Genomic DNA, 27851 nt, shown 5'->3' on the forward strand with positions numbered 1-27851 from the left:
ACGGCGATATGCACAGACCGACAACCGTTGCATCGCTTATGATCATTGTTGTATCACGACATCAAGCAACACATTATCAATTGCAAGAGAGAGAGAGAGAGAGAGAGAGAGAAAGAGAGTGAACCTCATGCAGCAAGCAACGACCTTGTACTGAGCAAGAGCTCGTGACGCCCTGATAGGCCATCCATCGGCACCATCGGCACTGTTCCGTTTCTTGGTCGGCGTGGTGCGAGCCTCTGCATTTCACGGAAAAGGCATGTGATGAGAAACAGAAGAGTACTTCGGATCCCCACAAATATCCATCCGCAAAGCGCGCAGCGAGCTTCAGCGCATCCACGTAAACAATCGCGCGTGGCCGGGTGCCACGGCCGCGACCAAGCGCTCCCATGCATTGGGTAGGCCGGTTATCACACCAGTCATTCTAGCTCACCTTAGCGGCGGGGTGTTGAGAGTATGTAGGAATTCCCTCTTTTGAAAAACGAAGACAAGTCGATTCCTATGAATCAACGAGGGTGCGACCATGAAAAAAGGAAAGCCGCGGATAGGTGGACTGCGCCTTTCTCCTCTGAGTGCCGCCCTCTCCCTCATCCTGCAGGGATCCTATGCAACTACACAAGCAGGGGGTGGGAAAGATCAGTGAGGACGAGATGGGAAGGGGAGGGTCACGCTTTTCTTCCCCACGCATGTTTCATTGACTTGGCGGATAGTTGAGAACGGTCAACAATTTGTACCTCTGGAAACCACAAAGCTCGCGATTCCCCCCGCTATTAACGATAGCAGGGCATTTATTTTGTGATAAAATGCAGATATCCGATATACGCCCTCCGTCTCTCTAAAAAAGCAACAAAGAGACATGACATTGAGAGGCCATATTTCGGAGTTGAATTCTGAAAAGTTGATTTCTCGCTGCAGAAAAGTGCTCATATATCATAGTAAACGTTCTCGGAGGCCAACAACATTGACCCCGTAGTTTTCAGACCAGCAGACTTTTAAATATATTTTTGCGACACGTTAGGAGAAACACCCTGACAAAAGGTCATGAGAGAGTGAAAGGCAAATGCAGATTTGCCGTGTCAGAAATTGGGCTGAAGTACCGATCGCGTACCAGTTCCTACTGATTGACTTGTCTCTGAGACGGCGAGGAGCATCAAGTGGCCGCTTGGGCTTCTTGTGTGAATCTCTTGTATTGAAGATTAATTGCTGATACAACAACTACTTCATTTTGCTAATGTTGAGTCTGTCTCGTCCTGTTTTTCCTCCGCGACCCTTTGGTTCTTGTTCTGAAACTCCTCAAACTCAAAGGATGCAATATTTACCTATTCGTGCATAATGTGGCGAACAGCAGCACACTAGTCGCTTTTCATGTTTGTTCTTGTCGTACAATGCCAATGTGTCTTCTCCACATAGCTTGTGCTTTCACTGCGTTATATAGACTCAATATATAACATGAAAGAACTGATGTTCTGAGGCTGGAACAACATAGAAGGGACAAATACATACAAAGCCTCAATTTGCCTAAGAAATTAACTATGAAAGATGAAAGTCACTGAAAAGGTTAGCCAGCTGTAGGACTCGAACCCACATGGCTAACCTCTTCAGTGACTTTCATCTTTCATCGTTAATTTCTTAGGCAAATTGAGGCTTTGTATGTATTTCTCCCTTCTATGTTGTTCGAGCCTCAGAACATCAGTTCTTTCATGTTCATCAGTTGCCGCCTGCGTCGATCCCGTCGTATGATTGTGTGTGTGAGTGAGCAAAAATGTAAGACTGAAAGGAGGATGAGTGAGAGAGAATGGCTGGTTTGTCCCTTCAGATGACGCACCCTGGAAGTCGCTGAGAAGGCGTGTTAGCTTAGCTCAATTGGTAGAGCTCTGGACCGGCAATCCAGAAGATGTGGGTTCGAGTCCTACAGCTGGCTAACCTTTTCAGTGACTTTCATCGTCACTGTATAAGGCACAGAACTACAACGGGTTTGAGGTCCGCTTTGGGTGGACAGTTTTCATGTCATCGGGCTTTGTTGCAGAAAGCATTTTGAAGAGAATGAATGACTGTTTTCGTGTAATTTCAGCCATCTTGTTCCCGACGCCGTGCTATACCGGACCACTCGGACAGACTATGACGATTCTACCGAATGCAATATTGTTGCTCCATCAATGTGGTCTCGCGATAACACGAGCGCAGGACTACAAATGTCATTTGTAAGTTTTCCCTCTTCAAACTCTCGAGCAACTATACTACGGGACAAGCCAACTGCAGGGGTCAATTCGGCCCAGAAATGTCAAGACGTATGCGATTGGCTTGGGTGGGCGCGTTACGCCACCGAGTCACAATGTAGTGCCCCCACAGGCTTCAACCAATTCTCATGGTCTAACAAAAAATTCGCACGCCTCCTGCTTTCGACAAATTAGGGGAGTGAACGATGTCACTCGAGATTATGGTTGGTTACGAGGTGAAGTTCCTCCCAGCCCGTTTAATGCATTAACTTTGCCGTCTGATTGGGGTAGTTCTGAAAACACACTTGGACGCGCTAAAAGTAAGCGTGTGAAATCTAGCCTTGATAAAACATTTGAATCGGCTTCCTTCTGTCCCTGGCGTCCGCTATCTGCTCATATGCCCCGCGCTGAATGTGCGGACTATACATTCTTCCCTGAGGGAGATACGCCGCTGCGCCATAGCTCTTGCGTTGTCCCGGAGTATAGTTCAGAGCAACTGCTCCATTTCATGTGATATGTGAGAAGCTGGGAACATGCCTGTATTACAAGCAAGACTACTGTTTGCAGGAAGCGACTTTAATGTTACGGCGTTTAAGCACACTCTGGCCTTCTAGTCTCGTACAACTGATGTCTTTCTCTCCAGCGCTTGCCTGCACCACGGTCTACGGAGAGGCCCCGTATGGCTCCACTTGCGCCAATTATGAGCTCAAGCCAGCCAGTTTCGTAAGTAAACCCGTTTGTGGACGAAATCATGATAGAGGGCGCGCACAGAGACACAGAAACGGACAGGACAGCGTTTAATTATCAACTGATCCTTATGTCCACAACCACTAACTCCGGGAGGTCGCGCGCGCGAGAAAAGCAACCTCCAGAGGGAAGAGGTAACCGATGTTTGACTAGCATTGATCAGAGTCTTCTGCATGAGGGCAGCCTTCACAATCTCGCGGCCCAACCAGGAAGGGTGTCCACGGAGAACCGTGTCTTGGTCAAGCAAAAACGTGCAACCCGGGCTGGAACGCATGCCTTCGGGGAGGGATTGAACCTACCCTGGCGAAGCCTGCCATTCAAACACTCGGATGCCTGGCTGACTTACTGTGGGCCTGTTACGACAGTGGTTCCTAAACTGTAGGTCGGGTCTTGACGCGGCCCACACACTTAAAAAAAAAAAAATGCTACGCTCTGTCCGATATTCTGCTTGAATGACGAAGCCGGTGACACACACTGAAAAACGAAAAAACACAACAAATAAAGAATTTAACGATGAACGATGAAAGTCACTGAAAGGGTTAGCCAGCTCTAGGAGTCGAACATGCATCTTCTGGATTGCCGGTCCAGGGCTCTACCAATTGAGCTAAGCTAACACGCCTTCTCAGCGACTTCCAGGGTGCGTCATCTGAAGGGACAAACCAGCCGGTCTCTCTCACTCATCCTCCTTTCACTCTTACATTTTTGCTCACTCATACACACATTCATACGACGGGGTCGACGCAGGCGGCAACTGTTGAACATGAGAGAACATCGAATGCAACAACTCAGGGAAAAGAGGCTTACATATTTACATGTATGAGGCTTACATGTTTGTGTTGTCCCGTCGTGGATTTTGGCAATAAAAACATTTTAGGATAAGAACACCTGTCAAGATGTAAGCTATGAAAAGTAGTAAATTAAGGAAGCTGGCCATAGAATATTCATAGTGAGGTTTTGCATTAAAAAAAAATGTCCATCTTTTCAAAGCCGACGTACATCTGCTTGTGTAACTGTCAATCTGGGCCATTCGAGCCAAAACCAGCCAGAAGTGTAGCTTGACTCTCTTAAATATCACTGAAAACAAATGTGCATTTTTTGGAGGATGCATATATAGGATGTACTTCTTTTTCTCGTCATTACGTTTTCTTGAACAATGGGGGTGCATCAAACTGTGCCGAAACATGAAGAAGTTGTCCGTTACGAGCTCCCTACTAACATCTACAGATACAGCATTTCTGTCATAATGTTAGAGGGGAAGCGTGGGTCTACCATCCCGAAGGGCATATAGAACGAGAATAAATCTGGTTTGACGTCGTGAAAACTCAAGAATGCAGCACATTTTGGGTCAAGTCTATCATAAATGTTCGGCAAATTAGCGTTCTTGAAAGAGCCCCAGATTATTTATGCTTGTAAACTGCGGTACGGAGATTAGCTTCACAGAAGAATATCAAGCTGATCTGTATTCATTGTTTTACCAAGCGTCCGAGAATATCAACCGCTTGCAAAAAAATGTCACTTTTTCAGGTAGTGTATTTACATATACGTAGGTCGTCTAAAAGAAACCTAGCGCTATTTGTATAACCGGTCCTCTCGGAAGCAAAAAGAAAAAAGAAAGGAAGCCCATAGTCCTTACTTTCAGAGGAAATTGGTGTTTTTGCAGCATGAACAGAAGGTGGCTCAAAGTGATAGTACCTTGTTGTGGCCTTGGTGGAGCATGCCTCACTGTGCTGTATGTCGAGTAACTTCTCCTCCAACCGTATGCCTTTGGCAGTGGCATTGGCTATAGCGTGTCCATGGACTGATTTTTTTTTAGAAATCATTTCTTCGCAGTTATAATAGATGACACTATGTTCTAGATCCGAAGTCGATGTATTAAGTAGGTCTCGTTTCATCATTGAAGATAGAGGATCGGTGCAAATGCAACATCGGTTTCCTTATGTGCCACTGCAGTTTTCAAAGGAGCTCCTGACCATTAGCGGGAGGACATGGCCGATGTGTACCTAAAATAGGATTCTAATTTCGGGAACATCCACATTAATTCACGCACCTTCCCAGTCAACAATATAATTTGCATGCAAAAGCTGCAAAAGATGTATCTAGATATAATACTTCAAGCACTGGTTCTCACTGGCATTTGGATACCATGGAACCTAAGAATGCCATTTTCAAGGTCTCCAAAATTTTTTCACAGACCTTGAAAAAAAGTTTGCATCTTTTTATTCACGTGGGTCTACAGTGCAAATTCTGCCTATCTGATGACGGAACTGTCTCTCTGAACCAAGAGCAATAAGTTACGTAAATCAGAAGTGTGAGAAATGAACGGCACCCTTTGCTGTTTTTGTTTGCCTTCCTCTCTCTCCTATGATCTTGACATTCAGAAATCCTCAAGTACGTTTATTAAGAGATGACTCTTTATGCTAAGCACCCATTCCAAGATGAGGTCTAAAATTTACGGTACCAGCTCCTTCACTGTGTGCAACCGTGCCCTTTCTCAAATTTTTACGGCTTACGAATATTGTGCTGAAATATGAAATGTTATTAAACTTGCATCCTGCGTGACCTTACATTAAACGTGCTGGTTGCAGTCCCGCAGCATTGTTTCTTCCACATGTTCAAGTGAAAAGGCAAAAAGAACGCTCCGAGATTTCTCTCACAAATCCATTACTTCGGGGCCATGTCCTCTCGCTAATGGTCAGAAAACTGCAGTGGCACATAAGGAAACCGATGTTGCATTTGCACCGATCCTCTATCTTCAATAATGAAACGAGACCTAATTAATACATCGACTTTGGATGTAGAACATAGTGTCATCTATAATAACTGCGAAGAAATGATTTCTAAAAAAAAAATCAGTCCATGGCCACGCTATAGCCACTCCTGCCGATTATAAATTAACCAGTGGTCGTTGAAAATATACTGCTCTTTGTGTTGCATGTGAATTATGTCCCACATTTTCTTTTTGTTCAGCTATGCCAGTGTGAGCTCGTACCCCAGACTAGCTAATTCCTCCTCTTTGTCCTCCATGCGGTCACATATATGGTACATTGTAAGGACGCTAGATGGTACTACCAGATCCAAACAGGTGACTTAACATGAACACAATCACATAGCAGAGTGAATAACTACCACATTTATTCACTTATCTTGCATCTTGCTTGGTTGACGGCGATCCAAGGTGGCATATTGCTTTCTTCGCCCTATTTTTTATTGTTTTGTTCCAGCTAAAAGCAGGAGCTATACACTGAGCAACAGGGCGCAATAAAAGCACGGACATAGCATAGAAAAACAGAAAATTCAATTACTAACCTTTGCCTCCACAAGCATGACTTTGGCATGAATGCTTTGTGCCGTGAGAGAGGGGACAATGGCTGTCGACAAAAGAGAGAGGGCGTAGACAAGCTGGCGCGTGCATACTGAATCTCCGTGTCTCCGGTTCCAGCCTTGACTATGGCTGTGTTCGCGGTACCATTTAGAAAGTTCTCACCTATAGGGCTAGATTGCTGCCCCCTATTGCATGCAGATGTTCTGATGCCTGCAGAGCTCTCGGCTGTTATTCCGGGTGAAAGAAAGCTCCAAGACTGTGCATACGTTGTGGGTTACTGCCAAAGGCATACGGTTGGAGAAGAAGTTACTGGACATACAGCACAGTGAGGCATGCTCCACCCAGGCCGCAACAAGGTACTATCACTTTGAGCCACCTTCTGTTCATGCTGCAAAAACACCAATTTCCTCTGAAAGAAAGGACTATGGGCTTTCTTTCTTTTTTCTTTTTGCTTCCGAGAGGACCGGTTATACAAATAGCGCAAGGTTTTTTTAGACGACCTACGTATATGTGAATAGACTACCTGAAAAAGTGACATTTTTTCGCAAGCGGTTGATATTTTCGAACGCTAGGTTAAACAATGAATACAGATCACTTTGATATTCTTCTGTGAAGCTAATCTCCGTACCGCAGTTTACAAGCATAAATAATCTGGGGCTCCTTCAAGAACGCTAATTTGCCGAACATTTATGATAGACTTGACCCAAAATGTGCTGCATTCTTGAGCTTTCACGACGTCAAACCAGATTTATTCTCGTTCTATATGCCCTTTGGGATGGCAGACCCACGCTTTCCCTCTTGCACTATGACAGAAATGCTGTATCTGTAGATGTTAGAAGGGAGCTCGTAACGAACAACTTCTTCATGTTTCGGCACAGTTTGATGCAGCCCCATTGTTAAAAAAAACGTAATGACGAGAAAAAAAGGTACATCCTATATATGCATCCTCCAAAAAATGCACACTTTTTTTCAGTGATATTTAAGAGAGTCAAGCTACACTTCTGGCTGGTTTTGGCTCGAATGGCCCAGATTGACAGTTACACAAGCAGATGTACGTCGACTTTGAAAAGATGGACATTTTTTTTTTAAATGAAAAACCTCACTATGAATATTCTATGGCCAGCTTCCTTAATTTACTACTTTTCATAGCTTACATCTTGACAGGTGTTCTTATCCTAAAATGCTTTTATTGCCAAAATTCACGAGAATGACCATCGTCACATTAACAAGTTTCAACTGTATACCAAGTACTAACAAACATGTGCTTCCTTTTTCTGGAACCAAGATGTGAATTACACTGTTGAATTGTAGGCCTCAGTGAAAAATCGTAACAGATAGTAACGTAACATGTGTAGTGCTTTTCACGCCATCCCATGTTATTCCATGAGCAGTTATCAACAGAATCAATAAGTTTGCATCGCTGTACTATTGAAGGCTAATCTCGTGTGTGCCAATGAACATCCCGCAGTGCTAATTAAAAATTTAGTTTGTGGCTGTTGAGCACGCTCATATTCAGTATGTCATGTGAACTAGCGGAGCATTTTTTTTTGGCATCAACATTAAATGAGTGAAGACCCAAAAAAAATGTAAGCACTGTTTATGTGTATTTGACAAGCTCCATATTTATTTCTGAGAGGCTCTCTTCATAGCAAGAGGGCAAGCGTGCTGGCAATGTGGCACATGTTCATGTCAGGGAGACAGAAACAGCGTATCATGATCTCAATCATGTCATTGTGTCCGTGTTTATGTGCCTCCTGTTCTACATTTGGTAATCTTATTGTGTAGTTGCTCGATTTTAGCCCAACTGTAGGGGACAGCAATTAGACGACGTTGAGAACATGCAAGACATATATTTCGTCATTCTCCGCATTCCTCATTCAAATAACCTTGAAGAAGTAACCGTGCAAAGAAACAATACAACAGTGAAGCTGGCTTCAGTACATTACAATATGTCACGTATGTAACAATACATAGTATATCCCAGTGTTTCCCAAACCACGGGTGATGTCCCCCTGGTGCCGCGATAGCCCCAGCGGGGGATACACCACTTCGGGAAAGCAGAAGAAGTGAACGCAATATGCGACAAATCCAAGGAACTGCAATATATTGAAGTTGTTTCACGAAAACGCAAGCTCTGCTCAGCGCACAATCACTCAGGAACCAGCTAACGCACAGCAATGCTTTCAATCAAGTGAGTCCATCGATTTATCCAGACCCTCCCTACACCACTCTAACACTCCCCAAATCTTCAGTAACACCCCCTAACACTCATTCACCTGTGTACCCCCTACAGGGGGTGCACAGTTTCTGCCCCCTAGTTTTTTCCAACACCCCTCTATGCTTGGGATTCTGTATAAACCACTGAGTGTGTCACACTATTCCTCACTGTATTATGACGAGACCCCTGGGCCTACAGCATACGTCACTTGCGCGCAGTAGTATAACATTTATATTACTGTATACGTATCAGGGCGCAGGATTCAAGCTTCCCAAACAAGAGGGCACACACATGCACAAACGAAGAAAGACACATGCTGTCGCACGCACAGCCATTGCGAAGCTATACACATCAATGTTAATGCACCCACGAACCCACACGATGGCTGCTGAGGGTCCTCCCGCGCACGAGATATCTTACCACAAACAATTTGGTATACGCTCCACACAACGAGAACATCGAGAACACGAAAACAGATTATTTCACGAGCGCGGCAATGCGAGCCGAAAACGACAGTTGAACGTTCAACAGAGGGACAATTTCAGCTGAGTTCGAAGGTGGCGCTAGTCTTCGGTGCAACAATTTCCAGAGAACCGACCTCGATCAGCTTAGATAGGTCAACGCTCAACGGCTCTCGGCGGCCATCTCGCGTTATTGATAGCCTGGGGGAGGAGGAGGAGGAGTGTCGTTGGGAGGAACCCGAGAGGTCTGCCTGCCTGATTAGGCGGCATGTTTCTCGGGAAGGGAAAGGTATTGATAGCCTTGAGGCGAAGAAGCTCGCATTAGAGCAGCAGAAACTGCAATGCTTGTTAGTGGTTTCACTAAAGACGGTAAGAAGTAAGGGAGCGATAGCGTGTTTCTTCTTCTTCTTCTTTTTGTATTATCGTCGAAAGCTTTTTGCCCAGGAACACAATAGGATGCTGTTTGCCACCCTCCCCCCACAAACAAACCCCCACAGTAGTAATAGATGGGTGAGAAACGCCGGCACCTCCACCAGGGCAGCGCCACCGTTGCGTCTGGACCGACTTCACGCGCGTGGCGGGCGGCGCGTGTGCGGAAGGTTGTCCGCGCGCTTACCGGCAGGGGGAGGGCTGCGCGTGCGCTTATCGTAGCCTATTTTTCAGCCTGGGTCGACTTCTTTCGCCATTTTTCTACCTGGGCCGACTTCCCTTGCAAATGTTTTCTGCTACAATAGGTGTGCGGTGGGCGGTTTACATGTAAGTATAGACATGTAAAGGATAGCCATACAAAAAAGTACAAGTGAAAATATATTTATTAAAGTCAATAGTGTCAGCAGTTATGCTGTGACTCTGTGTGGAGGAGAGAAACCAAGCCAAAGAACTTGAAGCAGAAGAAACACAATACGATACACGTAAGAAAGAATATACTTATTACAGGTACGATACAATAGCATCGAATAGGTATCACAGATCAAACATAATATTTTTATTAACTGTAATCATACACACAAGTTTTCAATTAATCAGAATTAAAATGGAGTAGCACATTTAATCAGAGAAGATATCCTTAATCAATACGATTACAATGAAAATAACAAATTGTATTATAAAAAAGTCTGAGACGTGAGAACCGTCATTGCATCACAGGAGTTTTAATTACAGTTTAATTATAAATTCTGATAGATGTAAGTAATTTCGAGCACAGTATGGAAGCTAAGTTTAATATTCCAACACGACACAAATTTTATTAATCAGTTTCTTATGAAATTGAAAATATTTCGAATCATCACGATCAACAGATAGCATTAATATAGAACCAAACCGACATAGCCTCCAACATGTAGGGAAATAACAGCTACACAATACCATGTCAAAACGAGAAATGGATAGCACATTTAATCAAATAAGATATTCTTAATCAATATGATTACAATCAAAATTGCAAGTTGTACTATAAAAAGTTTAATATTCCTAGACGTGAGAACCATCATTGCAATAGCGGGAAGTTCTGATAGTTGTATGTAATTAATTGTGAACAGCAGAGGCCCTGGAAGACCATGGGACACGAACGACACCACATAACACCACATTTAACCAAGGAAGATATTCTTAATCAATACAAGAGAGGAGGAGAATAATCGATCATTTTAACTATCATAAAATCATTCTCATGACACAATCTAATCGAACACTATACCATTTTCATTCTTATAGACAATCACAAGCATTAATTTGTTTTATGAATCCAACACAGAAAATAGATATGTTAAAAATGAACTTCACCACATAGCACGCTCCTAGCCAACAACCAGCTCTAATGATATCTGCCCTGATTTATTGAAGACAGGTGCCGATAGTTGTATGTAATTAACTGTGAACAACAGAGACCCTGGAAGACCATGGGACGCGAACGACAAGAACGACAAGAACACAGGAGGAAATAAAATCTATACCACCACATTTAATCCAACAACAGAAAAGAATAAGCCATCATTTTAACTATCATAAAATCATCCTCGTGACATAATCTAATCGAACACTACACAATTTTCATTGTAGGAGACCCTACAAACCTTACTTTGTTTTATGAATCCAACATTCAGGCATCATGAGAGGATCTCGGTTTTTCTTCGAAGCCCGGAGATATACCATCTCTCTGTCTATACGACCACCCAAGCAGCAAAATGTACTGAAAGTCAAGTGCAATAGGGGTGGACGCGTAGGCGGAAGGCCTTGAACAGACTCCTGAAACTAAAGAACATTGATAAGACACATACCGTCCACCCCTATTGCACTCGACATTCAGTACATTGTGCTGCTTGGGCAGAGCACTGGGCATGCTTTATCACTCACAGCCGTTGGGGGCTATATTATTTTTCATTCCTCAAGCAAACAGGGCGCTCTCGAGGTCAGATAAGATAGTACAAAGGCGATATATTTTATTGTGCAGCGCAAATAGATGCCGATATTATTCGTGGGGATCACTATCTTTTCGCATCCTTTCCTTGAAACGGAAGTCTTCCATCGAGGTGCATGACATAGTCGGCTAAGTTTGTACAGATACGATATATTTTATTGAACATGTAGAGAAAGTCGATATATTATTCAAATGATAGAAACAATACTCAAACAAAAACGAGAAACGAATTTAATTACATCATTTTTATAATATCTTGAAAGTTCTATATAGATGAAACAGAAACATCTTATGTGAAACACAACTCAGAAATATGAGGCAATCCCAACTCAGATTATTTTTACTTATGTCAATCGCGTGAGCAATTGAAACAAATAAAAGACAACAATTATTTCAGGTAGTAACTTCACAACAACTCATAGGATATCAATCGAGTGAATACCTGAAATAAAGTCAAAACAATGATTAATTCAGACAAATCATTTCAAAGCAAGCAGCGGGAATACACCACATAATCTGTACAGAAACTTGTCGTTCTCAGTGAATAAACAGGATCAACTAGTGGATTCAAACGATAAAGTGAGTGATGAAAGCCGACGACCCCAACACCAACATCAAGTTAGGGAAGGAAGGATTCTAGCATGGTCTTGTACATAGAATCATTGAAAGCACATGTTTTTTCTGACTCATCATATCCTTTTCTAAATCATTTTCCTTAATTCTCACGGCAGGTGGATATTAATAGCATTCTAAACCAGATAATAATTTTTTTAAACGATAAAATGAGCATATGCTTTTAATTAAGTGTAGAGGCACACTCGAAAACAGAACAGACAATTGCTCTATATTGAACAGATGGATGGATTTTGTACCCGTTACCATAAGTCATGGGAGCGTGTGATAAAAAACTGCTTCGAAAAGGAAGAGCCGCGAAACGATTCCATTATCGCTGCGTTTCAATACATCCTAGACATGGCCGTATTCGGATATGGTACAAACTACAGAATTCAAGGTGCAAGAATGTGTATGCTGAATCTACTATTCTACGGCTATTGACACCTCTCCGCACTCTCAGAAGGCTTAGTATATCTAGGAGCGGGATTTGTTTCAACCAGGCTTGCGGAGTTACAGATTTATTACAGCTCGGAATGCAATTGGAATGGAATGGTGGAAACTGTCCTATAGGAATGGAATGGGCATGGAAGTAGGCAGTTTTTCGCAGGAATGGAATTGCAATGGAATGGTCTAGGCGCTCCGAGGTGGCTGCTGGGCTTGCCAGTACGGTTACCGGTCCCTTTTCTTTTATTGATGGAATTAACGGAATGGAATGGGATTGCCAAGCCATTCCAGGAGTGGGAATTGGTCATATCTTTTCATTCCGAGGAATTGAAAGGAATGGAATTATCAAAAAAATCCATTCCTCGGAAAGGAATTGGTGGCCCCATTCCGCAACCCTGGTTTCAACATCTCCTCCAAAGAGAATCAATCCACGCAAAATTAACGCCAAACACACTTCGGACTAGGTTCGAATCTTATCCAGAATGGCAGGAGGGCACGACACAGCAATCAAGCAAGTGGTAGTTTATGTCGATATATTTACAAGACTGCGAAAAAGCAGTATTTTGCAATGACAGCGACAAATTATTTAACTCGTTTTCTATGAAAACGTCACTCTTCTGCACTCACTGTCCACGGTACTAGCTATAAATCGGCCTAGACTTTCCGGTGTCTTGCTTTGCCACGCATGCGAACCCTGTATGCCACTTTGATGCGGTATAGGTTTACCCATTGCTTTTTCTTTTGCATTCTAAAAGAAGCCACGTCCTCAGCCCGTACATGGAGTAAATGCACGCGCGTTAGGTGTTTTGGCAAGCACGTTATCATTATCTTGTGACTCTAAGATGACGTCTCGCTCGAGTGAACGCAAGTTAGGTGTCATGGCATGGTGCTTGATTTCTGTCACACCGATCCTGTGCACCGATCCTGTCACACGCACTTTTGTCGTGGCCTGTTCCTGAACAGCCATGTCGCGCATGTCGCGCTCGCAAAAGTAGATTTGGAGAGCTCCTAGAGTCTATGCCGATTTTTAAAATGGCTCGCAGCTCCATCTGACACGTAAATCATTAGCTGCAAGAGGAACATTCTCGTCAACACATTCTTCAATAGCTATGGAAGCTAACAGTGGACTGTGCTGAATCGTCACAGAAGTCTTCGCTCACCACACCAAAACTGTGCGTTTCCGTGCCAGCTGTTACCACACATGTGAATATGGAAATCTGTTTTCCGCAGTGGCACGCTTGTATTTCGCGAGGCACGGCTACTGTCCAGTTTTGAGCGAAATCGAAGTGCATTAGGTGCGTCTCCCGTATGGCTCTGCTCTAAACGTATCTAATGTAACTATGACAAATGCGAGAACCCGCCCACTTCCCTAGCTCTGAGAAGAAATGTACTGCTGCAAGTTCAGCACAGCACACGCATTTCGTGCTAAAAGCCCTCTGCATAACTTAAAAATATCTTAAAATGAAGTAAAGCAAGCTTCGCAGGAGCTTGCGGGAACCCTGAAAAAAAAAAAGCAATTCCTAACTCGATATTTATTTGTGCAGTATTGGTATCACCGTGTATGGAGCTTGCAAGAGTGAGGTTTTACCTTCGCTGACCATTAAGTTTGACCTAGCCTTTGAAATACGGCTTTACGGCAACGTGGGATTTCATTATGATGCTTTGTTGGAAATCACTAACTCCCAGAAGTGAATTATTTCTTCAGCAGGACGTCAAAAGTTTGCCTACGAATAGCTCAGGTAAGGCTAAGGCCAGATAACCTTGCTCAAATAAAGGGAGCATCGACACGAGGCCCGCCATCCCGCGGTACAGGCAGCCGGGCTCCGACACGTACGCACGCAGACTAGGGCCGCGTTTTAACGCGCTAATCGCCAGTGTATGTCTTTTGAAGCAGATTTCTTTTACGTAAGATGAAAGGTCTAGCATTGGGCCGTGTCCCTGCAAAATATAAATGAAATAAAATGGGGCCTTTTCGAAAAACGGACGCTCAAAATCCTTGTTTTTTTCGAAATATACCTTAACATTTGCCTGTTTCAGCAGATACCTGTTGTTAAATATGTCGCTCGTGTGCCACATGGAACGCCATCGGTATCACCGCTCGTGAGCGGGTCTCGTTCATTGTAGTTCATTCCATTAAACGTTGTCCATCGTTTACCATACCGACCCCTTCTTATATTCTTGCACATTTTGGTGCCGAAACCCGGGACGCCGGACTTCCGCAAGAATTACTGACGAAGGTTTACTGAACTGGACTGGAAGGTTTTGGATTGAACTGGACGTCATCAGAATGGACTATTTGGAAGAGCTGGAGAGGGTACGTGCTACTTGTCGTTCAACTCTTGCGAGCAACACCAATGATATAACGACTTTACTGACTGCAACCCCACTGGATACCTCCCAGCTGAGACGGAAGCTTACGTTTTTGGAATTGAAAGTTGCAAGATTGACTGAATTGAATGAAGCTATCCAAGCTGTCGTAAATCAAGAATTGTTGGAGAGCGAATGTGAGTCTTGCGATCAATACCTTGAATACCACATCGCTATCGTGGTACGAACCCGAGCGGCGCTAGATTCTTCAGTCAGTCATGAAGACTGCGACGTGGTGTATCGGCCACGTGTGATGGATCTTCCTAGGTTTGGGTCAAAACCGGCTGGCAGAGGACCATTCTTCCGAAATAGTTTTCGAGTGTATAGCTCGACTGTTTTAAAGGACTTCGATGCTGGAAGCAAGCTTGACCTTGGAAATAAGATTCCCTCGGTGCTTAATAGCGTTTCTGCAGTGACCTCCATTCCGAAGGAACAACGAGAGCCCGAGAATAGAGCCCTGTACAGTCCAGAGGTCGTTGGCTCCAACATTGTTGTGACGCGAGCTAACTCTGACGGCAGCAGCCCTGAAGAGTCACGTTTTGCTGCGAAGCCTGGAAAGGTTGAAGAGGCAATGAGCAACGCTGTAGTCGAGAACAAGGCGTCATGTTCGCTGAAAAGTGAAGATACGCCGTCGAAACATGGAGCTCGGTACGACGAAGTTCAACAGGACTTCAACCTCGACAGGACTGATGTCGTTGAAGAAAGTGGAGCAAATGTGAAAGGCACGTTGACTCAACTCGCTGGAAATCTGTCCGAAGACGAAGGTGATCGGTTCATCACGGTGAACCTCTCCGAGTGGCCTACGTTGGACGCGACAAGGCGTCATGGTAATGATACGCCGATGTTCTCGGTGTCCGAAGACTTCTCCGTCAGTGAGAGAAGTTCCAGAAATGTCCAGGCGGGCTTTCCCGAGAGTCTAAAGAGTGAAGCAGCCCCCCTTGTGTCTGAAGCGGGCACACTGGAAATTCAAAATGCCGAGAAACAGAGACTGGAGGGCATGAAGCCAGAGAGCTCAAGGAATCTCGTCCGAGACGAGCACAAAACTACGACTAGCTCAGGGATGCGTTATTCGCACACCTTATTTTCAGAAAAGCCGCCAAGAAGTGGTTCAGGGATATACCTGGACAGCCTGATTGCGTCACCCCGTCAGGACGACGTTCACAGAAGCAGTAATGTCCAGTACTGCGATGCGACTGCATCGACCAAGTTTCTCCTGGATGACCAAAACGTCTTCCTGAAAGATTGCAGTCCCATCAGAACGTTAGAGAAGGACGCTTGGGTCGACGGGTTCCTGAACCAAGTCAGAATTTCAGCAGGAGAAATCATTGCGACAGTACAGTCCCATTCGGAAAGCATTCCTCCAGAACAGGACGCACGGATGTCGGCGAATGGCGAGATGATTCTCAACAATTTATCCGAAGACACCTCTACTTTAAAGGAGCAGCTGTATGGTCTCTTCGTAGACTACTGCAGCAAGGTGATACCGGAACCGTCCGATCCTGACTATCCTGAGAACACACGAGGGTTTTCAAACGCGTTGACGTCTCTCCCGTCAAGTCCGAAGGACAAAGCACAGATACTCTGAAGAAAACGGGTGGTGCGGGCGGGAGCGTGAAGCGGAAGAAGAGCGATGGTTCCGAAGCCTCCGATAGGTTGTCGCCAGTTTGTTTGTGGCGGGGAGTGTTAAATATGTCGCTCGTGTGCCACATGGAACGCCATCGGTATCACCGCTCGTGAGCGGGTCTCGTTCATTGTAGTTCATTCCATTAAACGTTGTCCATCGTTTACCATACCGACCCCTTCTTATATTCTTGCACACCTGTAGTGGTATACGCACAATATATATACACCAGATGAACGAGCATTAAAAGCTGAGTGAAATGATACCAAATAGGGTAATGAGGAATAGCTACAGTCAGAGAAATCACGCGTCGAAGTTGGAACAAAACCGCACCAGAAAGCATGTTCGCCATTTTTTATATCATAGAGGGTTGCTCCTGCGCGCCAAAATTTGCGCTTGGTCTGCTGCCTGTAGGCATACTAAAGCATTAAAAATTTCACTGCAGTATCTTTTAAGACTCGGGAGACACGCGTGCAAACACGGCGAAACTGAAACACTCGAATTCAGGGCCGGATTTTCTGGATTTTTGTTGCGCGAAAACTATTCCGTAATAATTATTCATTTTACCGCTGTTGGTCATCATGTACGATGAGCTTCTAAATATAAAAAAATAATGAAAACCCAAGAGGTCGATGGGACCTCCCTGCCTGAGCTGACGTGAAACTGGCCTATTTTATTTCGTTTTTCAGGACAGCAAAACACTTTCAACGCGGTGCTGGTATACCTGTATAATTACATCATCGCAAACTATTATGTTTTCAAAAAAAAAAAAAAAAGGAGCAACTTGCCGTAATTTCTAGATATCGTTTGAAGGCGAAAACCAGTGCCCCATCAGAGAAATTGAAAAAAAAAAAAATAGAACAAGTACTGTGCTGTCACTGTACCTGTTTTCTGTTGAATCCAGAAGCTGCAGCCGGTGGTCGTGTAGCTGCACAGTTGCGGTGCATAGACTACCAGCAATTTTCTCCTCAGGCACAGATAAACCAAAGTCCGGGTAATAGGTCCTGGGGGAAGGGACATATGATGCTCCGTGGTTCACTCTAGAAATGTGCTAATGCAGAGCGTCACTACCGGGCCCACGTCCGCAAAACGCACTGCAAAACCCGCAGGGGCACCCGTTGCTTTTGAAGTAGGCGTCTGTCAACGGCTGAATCGAGAAGATCCTCGTAACTGACGAACGCCACAATCGTCAATTATCAAGTTTCGTTAAAAATAGTCGTGCTGCGGGTCGTCGCGACCAATTTCGTCTCTGTCTCTAGAAAAGCGTCGTAGCAACGTATCCGTAGAATAGAGCTCATGTCCTTCATTACTGCATGACTGCTGTCCCTGACGAAACCTCTGGAAACCCTTGCAGAGCTTGCAGACGACGTCGGATCAGAAGTCTCCAGAGTCTCGAGGCCGCGCCCTGAATGGTTTTAGCTAAATAGGTTTTCTCGTCATTCCAGAGAGCCCGTGCGAACTATTCTCAACATCCGGCGTTTGCGCTTGTCATGTACCCCATTGAATAACAGTCGAACTACGCCACTATTACGTGTGCGGTTCTCGATACCGTGCTACGCAGGTCACGCGTTCGTTCATACCGTATACGTTTGGAACCGGCCCAAAGAGACGTGACTGTCACTTGAAAATACGACACGTATATGAAAAAGATCCACTGCAGAAATGCATAGTCACTTTCGAGTTGATTCTGTGTATGATGTATTTCTTTTTCCGTCTTTTGCAGAAGTGTGATCCGGCGAATCTGGCTCGCAACGCTGTCCTGCAGACATCACCAGACAAAATGGACGTCTACCGCACTGCTCCGATGTCAGACGGGTTGGGGACTTATGTATTTGTTGCATACGACACCCCAGAGACTATGAAGAGAAAGGTCGGCGTATTCCTTAGACCTAGTAGAAAAGATTAATTAGGGGCCGGAAGAGGGGGTGGGGGCTTCGTATTGGTTGTTTGAGAACTTTGAGCCGAAATTGTTGGATGAACTGCTGGTTCGCTGGTTCGAACCGGTTCGCTGGATTTCTACCCATCTATGCAGATGTCAGAGGTTTCTTTGCTGATTTTCTGGCTCTATGCCCTGTGATACGCTTCGTAAACTCCGCTGATTGTCTGTATGTTATAACTAGGGCCTGACTTTTTCGGGTTTTATTTTTGGCCAAATTCGGGGGGTAAATATCGGGTGATATTTTTCATTCGAAAATTCGGGTGTATTCGGGTTAAATCCCGCTACGGCATATTCTGTCGTCAGGAATTCGGGTGTATTCGGGTGATTTTTTTTGTTTAATAAAAATTTGTCTTATCATGGAACTAATGTTTAGCAATGTTACCAAACTTTATTTTAATGCACGCTTACGAGTGTGCCACGCGACCCGGATGTTTTCGGGTAGATTCGGGTTAAACCCGAATTTGACAGATTTCGTTCGGGGGGTAAATATCGGCCGGATACGGGTTTAACCCTAAAAAGTCAGGCGCTAGTTATAATAAGCAGAGATAACCACAGCAGCGTGCGACTGTCAGAAGCGTGCCGTTCGTCTCTTGATTTTTTCTTTATAATATATGTGAGATCACCGGTCACGTGTCTTGATGGCTTCATTGCGTCACGTGGCGTCGGGACGTCACCGAATCACCGAACGGCTGGAAAGTCGTAATGGTACGTGAAATGCTACGTACGTTTCTGTCGGACCCAACCCGGAGCTAAAAGGCCAATAGAACACGTGGATTCGAATCCCATCCTCGTCGCCAAAATGTTGTGTCCGCTCAGCCAGACATCCCATTCCAGAATCCTTTATTGATAGCCATCATGATGGTGCTTCCTACACTCGCGCGCTGTCGGCTCTGCGCGACACCGCAGAACCCTGACGTAGTAAAAATAAAATATAACATTTGTTTCAGTACCTTGTCCTGGTGTGAGAATACTCCAAAAGCCGGGAGATGACATAACGAAAGAAAGAGAGGACTCCGACTTAACGTAACAAACAAACAAACTTTAAGCAGACGTTTCGCCTGTCATGCGACGGGCATCATCAGTGCATCAGGCATTAAAGCTCAGCTCCGCCGATTTGCGACTGCGCCAGAATGGAGCCATGCTTGGGCTGTGCGTTCGTTTCCGCACAGGGAGCATACACGTGAAAAATTTTCATCCATTTGTCACGGCGGTCCTGTGGTCGGCAAACCCTGACCAATCCCGGCTTCGTCCTGGCTTAGCCGCGCTCGTGGCTTGGCTAACGCCAAATCGTCGATGCGATGGCGGAGATCTATGGGCGAAGGTGAATGTTTTGGGTGTGTTCCGTGATAATTGCTGTCGTTAATAGCCTCAAAGATAGTTTTGCCGGTCTTCTTTAACAAGCCTTACAGGATGGCCTCGTTGTGCAACGACGGCCGTCGTGAGCGGACATTCTGTGCCCGCACTATGCTTCATGCTACCAACAAGACCTAACACCTAACGTGTGACGTGCTCGTACGCATTCTCAATAGCTTTGGCAGCGCACTATGCGCGGACTTGCTGCGCGTGCAGAAAGCACCACCAAAGCTATTGAGAACGAGAATGAGTACGTGCTCGAAGACGAAGTATTTCTTATAAGAAACATGATAAAACGGTGCGGTGGTCCCCGATAGCTCGTGACAGCTATTTCAGCACGATACAGCGGCCATGACGAAGTGTAAACACAAACTGGTTGCCAGGCAGAGCTGGCTAGATGTGGCTATCCAATCCGCGCAGTTCCAAGTATGACGTCACAAGTGGAACCGCTGCCCGGTAGTTTTTCTCAAATTTCTCACGAAGGAGTATGGAAATTTGGAAAACAATGTGCGTTTATGAATGAAGTTGGGACCACGGTTCTGAATATCACAACATCTGCATACTTTCGGAACAGCAGCGGAGCTGCACTTTAAGTAGCGCTGGTTGTCGGCTCTCCCGCTCAGTCTTGCACTGATGATGCCCGTCATATGACAGGCGTAACGTCTGCTTAAAGTTTGCTTGTTTGTTACGTTAAGTCGGAGTCCTCTTTTTCTTTCGTTGTTCTGGTGTGTTGTGATATACTTAGCCGTCTCTCATAAGCACAAACTGCAAAGCTGAATAATATTGAGTTGAGTGTGGGCCTAGGTCTTAGATCATTTCAAGAGAAAGAGGACGAAGGACATGTGCTGTTCTTTCTGAATTTTTGCATTATGAACTGGGAAAGAGATTTTATCTAGGAAAGAATAGTAACGAGGAGGCATAGCATGTTTAGTTATACCACGGTCCTTAATCCTGGCCGTGTAAGTCCATCGAAAGTTTGTCCTAGGGCGAACCTCCTGCGCTTGGTAGCGCGGACGTGGGCCGAGACGATCCTACGGGCTGCTCATATACGCGAAACATATGCGAAATCCTAAGTAACTGTGGCCGTATCTGCGCCGTGTTCGCATACTTGATTTCATTGGTGTTAATTGATGAAATCGAGCGCTGAAGTGAATTAAAATAAACGCATAGAATATCGCCTTTGCGTACGGAAGAGATTGGTTCTGCACAATGTGCGAAACTGTCTTTCTGTTGGAGGTGTGCGTACGTGCGTAGGTGTGCGTGTGTGTAGTACGTTATAACCTTTGCGTACGGGTATGGAGGTGTGCGTACGCACACCTCCATACCCGTACGCAAAGGTTATAACGTACTATGCACAAAAACTATCTAGTATCAGCATGCCATGGTACGTACGCTCCTATAGACATGCTACATGGTCCGTACACTCTCAGAAAAACGGACAGTAAGCGTCAAAAACGACCAAAATTTTCAATACCTTTATTCTATGCGTCATAGGCTTCCACTTAGCGTTTTTGGCGGATAGTAAAGGTCAAGAATTTGATCGTTTTTCGATGGCTATTTTAGAAGCAAGCCATTGACTTGTATTTTATGCGTAGAATCTTTGTGCTTCTATTTCCCCTTATTACGGCCATATACCACTAGTTATACCGGACAGTATACGTCAACACAGAACGCTGTATAGGCGTAACAGACCACGTTGTCGCTGCGAGGTAAACGGCTTTGCATCAGCGTATAATCCTCAGGACAAATTCCATGCAAGAAAAAAAAATAATAACTGCGAGAATTCAAAGGCGACACTCGAGGTGCTCCTCCAGCAGAACGGCTACGCCTGGTATTGCTCGCGCCCAGACAGACAATCGTTTTTTTTTTAGGTTTTTATCGCAGATATTCCACACTGCTAATGACATGCCACATAAGAAAAAAACCGCCATGATTCCGGCATATGCGGATTACGAGCACGCATCACGGCATAACACAACACTGTGCAACTTACATTTTCTATGTTTATTGCATATATGTGTGCCCTGTGTTGCAGAACTGTGTCCTACACTCTAAAATCGGTACCTTATAACGTGCCTTATATCGAGCTGTACCTGGTAAATATCAGGTACATCAGTGCTTTTCCGCAGTTGCTTTAAGAGGTACTGGGCTAGACAAAGGATTTCGCTTTGTATGTATGAGGTACAGGCATATTTATGGGGTACACGGGCAGTTTATGAGGTACCGTGACTTGTACCGTATCAAGCAGTACCTCTTGCGCAAAATCGTATTGTGCTTTCCGCTGCTTTCAGCACTTCTTGCGTTCAAGTAACGCCCCAAAGGGTTCGATGCAGTCATATAATGCATGTACATCGCACGGGCTCGGAGATAAAGATTAGCTGTTGATTTACAACTATGTAATGTAATGTAATGTGATTTTATTTCCACAAAAAAATTGTGGCGGAAGCTGTGAAAAAAAGCCACTATGATTGTTTCACGGCAGATGATTAAACGTTTCCTGTGTATGTCGTCAGCTAGAGAGCCTCAACTGTGGTATTTTTGTTTAAAATGTCTGCGTTTGTTTCAAGTATATTACGAACACAGGCTAGACCATGAGCAAGTAAAATGCCGTTCTGTATGTGTGATCATTATTGCTTATTGGGTATTTACATTGATAAAATAGAAAGAGATTGAACTCTCTCCGTGTGTTCGTGAAGGAGGCAGGTTTTCTTTTGGCCAACAAGAAAACTAAGAGAAAAAGAACATTCCGGAACAGATAAGCTATCGACGAACCGACAAGCCACACCTTCCAGTGGTTTCATGAGGTCAGGCGGGTCAGTTTCTTATTTTTTGTTTATCTTGCCTCATATCTAGCCAATCGAACCTTTGATACCTACGGAAGAAACATGCGTTAAGGGCAACCTCCATGGAGCGAATGTACAGCGAAAGAGCTGCGAACTTCGGTCAGCGTCGGACGCCCTGCGCGAGGCGTCAAAAATGTGAGCGTCCGCCGCCGATCTGCCCATGCCAGATAATTTCGCCCAGCGTCCGCGATTCCGGAAGCGTCAACTGCAGATGTACCAATCAAAGTGCTCTTCCGCTACGAATCTACGCCGGATCGCCCGCACGTGGTCGTCTGCTCTCGTGAATCATCGTCGTCGTCCTCTTCTTGCTACTGGATGTCGTCGTCTGCTCGCTGTTTCGCCGACTGCATCGTTAGAACGTGAGGCATCCTCTGCCAAGAAACATGTTTTCTTTTCGCAGTAGTGAATATGCATTTCGGTACGTTACTGGGCGCATCTTTTCAGACAGTTGTTGGATTTAGTTGCAAAATTTGAGACATTAAATGCACTTTTTCGAGCAATTGATTTCACTAAGCTTTCACCTTTATACCCTGGCAACAGTGACATCGCAGCATGACGTCCCGACGCCGTCCGCTGGTTTTTCGCTCCATGGAGCTGGTGCCGGCGAACAACTGGCAGCGGAACGCGCGTGGCAGTCTGCCGCGCGAACTTCGTTGCAAAAATTCGCTCCATGGAGGTTGCCCTTTATAAGTACAGCCGCATCCGCGTGTGAAGGTTATTTGTGATCAGGAAGCCGCCGTCTTCGCACGGTTAAGTGAGCGGTTAAGGGCCATGGAAAGGCCCGGAAAGTGTACCTGCTCATGGTAAGTTGCTCTTTAACGTTGTTCATTTCCGCTACAACTACGTGCATGCCGTTTCCCAAAACGTGCATGTGTAGGGCGAGCATAGTGCACGGTAGCTTGCCAGAGTACGCATGTGATTGTATTGAGGGTTGTAACAACCTAGAAGCGTTCCACGTCCGTGTACTATTTCAGGCTTGTCTACTGCTGAAAGTTATCGTCACAGTTGTAGCGCTGAAATATGGATTCGATGTAGATACAGTGGCGCGTACACTTGCCTTAACCGGCGGAGCGCGTGTCATCGTGCGCTGATAGACAGCTGGAAACGAGATTGGGTTAGAGTCACTAAATAAGCTACGCTTCAGAGTATCGACACTGAGGCAAAAAGAGCCGCCATGTTGTTTCGGATGACCTCCAGCCCCACCTCTATTTTGGCAGTAGAAACAGATGAAGGTGAAGTTCAGCAGTGGAAGAAGACAACACTTCAAAGAGCGCTAAATGGATGGCGCTGGAGGTCATCCGAAACAACATGGCGGCTCAGTGTCGATACTCTGAAGCGTAGCTTATTTAGTGACTCTAGATTGGGTGATCCACTATCCCGTTGAAGGAAGGGTCGGTACGCACAACGGAGATGTCGAAACGCGAACTCATCCGCTGTACGTACCGACCCTCCCTTCAAGGGGATAGTGGATCATCCTAACCTCCTTCCAGCTGCCTATCAGCGCCCGATGATACGCGCTTCGCTGGTTGAGACAAGTCTGCGCGCCAATGTACCTGCCGTCAGTCAATTAACGACACTACTACCCCATGGCATGGCCACCTGCTCTGGATTCTTTCGGATCCTGCTCTTCGGGGAAGGAATGAAATTATAATTCTATACTGGAGCGAAATCTGATCGCCTTGATACATTGTTTCGCTGGAAAGTCAGGCACCAAGAGTAGCCAGTCGGCAAAACACCTATGGGTCAGAATGACGTCTTCACTTAACTGCGTGATGTAGTTTGTCATGTCAGTAATGTAATTTGTCAACACTAATTATTCAAACGATCGAAATAAATCAAGCGAGGTGATCGGTTTTGCTGTGGGCTGTTACTGCTCAAGCCGACAGTGCAGTTTTATCTCTAATACCTAAACTTCGTTTGTTTCTCAGCTGATACTGGAATTCGACGTCAGATTCCGCAAAAGCTTTGATCAAGCAACGGTGGAGATGACCAACATCCTGGCGGCTTTTTCAGCCATGAAGGAAAAAGAATCGCCGACGTTCGTCGATGTGGACGTATTCTTACGTCCAAAAAACATCGAAGTATTACCTGATATCAATGGTATATGGACTGCTTCCTTTGTTTGAGACAATCCTTTTGGAAGGCACAAACTAATTGCGGCGTTCCTCTCCAGATCGTCCCCGAAGAGGTAAGAGATAGGTAAAGAGAGAGAGAGAGAGGTAAGAGATCGTCCCCGAAGAACTCTCTTTCGGGCAGGGGAGTTTGGTGTAGTGACGGAGAGGCTGTGCAGCTGGAACCGTCGGGCATGCTTGAGTTTGCGCTGCTCTGCTGCTTGACAGTTTACTACGTAAAAAACGTGACATACCCAGCTGCTTTTGGCCATTTGTTAGGCCTCCTGCAAATATATGTTGTGGGTGACAACGAATTCTCGAAGCCGTACAGAAAGCCACGGCTTTCGGAGCTGCTGAAATCGCTGAAGGTCAAATAAAGAGCGGTTTAGTATTTAGATCGCCTTTTGTCTTTGTCCCGCATGTGGTTGGTCACCTTCGCGTATGTTACAGATGCACACTTCGGCGAGTGTGTATTACCACTACTGATACCAAAGCGTAAACGTACAATACATGATGCGCGTCGTACATTTTGCTGTGCGTGCGATACGTCACGTACGGATTATGTCACCCCAAACATGTTCCTCTCCGTTGTGTGTGGACTGTATACTTCTTGGACAACTGTACCCCTTAGACGGGCGTACCTCTTAGACTGGTGCACCTATTAGACGGCTGTACCTCTTAGACGACGGTACCACTAAAATGGCTGTACCTGTTGGACGGATGTACCTTTTATACGGGGGTACCTGTTAGACGGCTGTACCTTTTATACGGGGGTACCTGTTAGACGGCTGCACCTTTTATACGGGGGTACATGTTAAACGGGAGTACCTTAAAAGTGGTGTACCTCTTAGGCGCTTTCGTACCGCATAAAATAAAGGGTACGTTTTTGCAAAAATGTACCTTATAAAAGGGTGTTTTAGGAGGTACAGATTTTAGAGTGTAAAAGCAGATTTTGTGCAGCATAAAGGTCACGGTACATATGCCGGCAACAGAGTTAGCAGCCACTCAGGCAGTAAAAAAGGAAAATTTTTCTTACAGTGCATCATGCAAATTTCTTATAGACAGGTACAGTTGTGGGAAATACGGAGGGCAGCATTTACTGCAAAATTGTTCAGCGCAGTATATATTACACTAGACACAATGAGTCAAAGTTACATTTTGTTCGAATCTCTCACAACCATAGTTATACAAATGCATATACTTTGCCATTGCACAATTTAACTAGCAGAAGCCTTTGAGTAAGGAGGATCTGCCCATATTTTTCTAAACGATGGAAATTGAAGATTTTGAAGTATTGTCACTGTTGTCAGGGGATGACGTTTATTCTGTCATATATCGTGCTCCGGACGGGAACACCTAATCATTCTTTATTTTCCTTCAAGGCATGCTGTCTTACATAGTCAATAACAAATTGATACTGTTTCTCGGTGGTGACATCAACATAGATATGAGCAAGACATCACCACCACAAACAACACTACTGCAGCTGCTCCAGTCATACGGTTTCATCAATTTTGTTAACACCCCTACTCGAGTTACACCCACAAGCAGTACAATAATCGACGTGATCATATCAAATTATTGTGCTGCACATATTACTAGTGGAACGATAAGCACAGATATCAGCGATCATGTGCCGATCTTCTTCGGTTGTCGCGGCCAGGGTAGAAGACCAAGAGAGACGACGATAAGACAAGATATAAATGAAGGTAGCCTGTCAAAATTCAGAAATCAAATTGGGTCTTTCAACTGGAGCCATGTCATGTACTGTACAGACCCGAACGCCGCATACGATTTGTTTTTCGGTGCCATAAGTGACATGTATCGCGACTGCTTCCCGTTTGTGCACAGGACTCAACCAAGGCATGCTCGTAAGCCATGGATAACGCATAATATTCTGAGGTCGATTAGAAAGCGTGATAAGCTTTTCAAGAAGTTTTTGAAAAACAGGAATCCAGACACCTTTAGCACCTTTAAAAAGATTCGAAATGATATAAACAAGATGATCAAGAATGCCAAACAAGAGTACACCTTGAATATTTTCTCGACATGCAGGGGCGATACTTCGGCCATGTGGCGCAACGTCAACTATCTATTGAACTATGGCCATCCACGGAAGCCTCTCCAATGCGTTATCCACGAGGGTATTAGTTACAGTGGAAGTGACATGGCTCAGCAATTCAACGACAACTTAGCCAATTCATGTGCGGCAAACGATAGTGCCATCAATATAGATGCTGCCTGCAAATATGTCCCTAACTGTACCGTCAGCTCTATGTTTATCGCTCCCACGGATGAGATCGAGGTTTACCGTAGCTTTATGCGACTTAAAAACAGCAAGGCACTCGATATATACAATATGCAAATCGGTCCCATCAAGGCAGTGCTAGATCTCATAAAGCCATACTTAACTCATATTCTCAACCTTTGCTTGAGTCAGGGCTGCTTTCCAAATAGCTTACAGATGGCTAAGGTTACTATGATTCATAAAGGTGGGGACGTGCGCAGCTTATCTAACTACCGCCCTATCTCAATTCTACCGGTGTTTTCGAAAGGCTTCGAGCGAATAATCTACAGTCGCTTATCTGCGTATTTTGAGAGAAATAGATTCCTCTCTGACTGCCAGTTTGGGTTCCGGAAAAATTTTTCTACTGAGTTGGCCCTGTTACATCAAAAGGAAGTGATATTGAAAAATATCGAAAACATGTTACTAACTTTGGGTGTGTTTATTGACTTTAGTAAGGCATTTGACTGTTTATCCCACAGCCTACTATTACACAAGTTGTTTCGGTATGGCATAAGAGGCCCTGCGCATTCCCTATTTTCCTCGTACCTGTCTAGTCGCCACCAGAAAGTTAGCATCAATGGACACCACTCCTCCCTCCGTAAAATTACTTGTGGCGTCCCGCAGGGTAGCCTCTTGGGCCATCTTCTCTTTTGTATCTACACGAATGACATCGTATCACTAACTAATGAAGCAACCTTTATCATCTATGCTGATGACACGAGCCTGCTGTTTACCGGTTCTGACCCTGATGGCTTAATTAGGAGAGCTAATAGAGTACTCCGTGAATTAAAATCTTGGGCCGATCTAAACTGTTTAAGGATCAATGCCACAAAAACCAAGGCGTGTATCTTTGCTGCCAAGAACAAGTCTGTCAATGCAAGGGAACAACTTTTG

At 44.9% G+C, this 27851-nt stretch overlaps 1 protein-coding gene and 1 non-coding gene across 2 annotated transcripts in view; both read left to right on the forward strand.

Moving 5' to 3' along the window:
* LOC135387716 (uncharacterized) overlaps nucleotides 1–27851 on the forward strand; it is an 87258-nt gene that overhangs the window by 50927 nt on the left and 8480 nt on the right. The window contains exons 7-11 of the mRNA XM_064616814.1: nucleotides 2069–2198; nucleotides 2781–2936; nucleotides 18148–18294; nucleotides 24488–24613; nucleotides 24733–24747. Of these exons, the coding sequence (XP_064472884.1) occupies nucleotides 2069–2198; nucleotides 2781–2936; nucleotides 18148–18294; nucleotides 24488–24613; nucleotides 24733–24747 (574 nt within the window). The remainder of the gene's footprint in view (nucleotides 1–2068; nucleotides 2199–2780; nucleotides 2937–18147; nucleotides 18295–24487; nucleotides 24614–24732; nucleotides 24748–27851) is intronic.
* On the forward strand, nucleotides 1846–1918 carry Trnaa-ggc (transfer RNA alanine (anticodon GGC)). The gene has a single exon. It is a non-coding gene; the product is annotated as a tRNA-Ala (tRNA).

Source organism: Ornithodoros turicata, chromosome 3, assembly GCF_037126465.1.
Source record: "Ornithodoros turicata isolate Travis chromosome 3, ASM3712646v1, whole genome shotgun sequence".
NCBI classification, from domain to species: Eukaryota; Metazoa; Arthropoda; class Arachnida; order Ixodida; family Argasidae; genus Ornithodoros; species Ornithodoros turicata.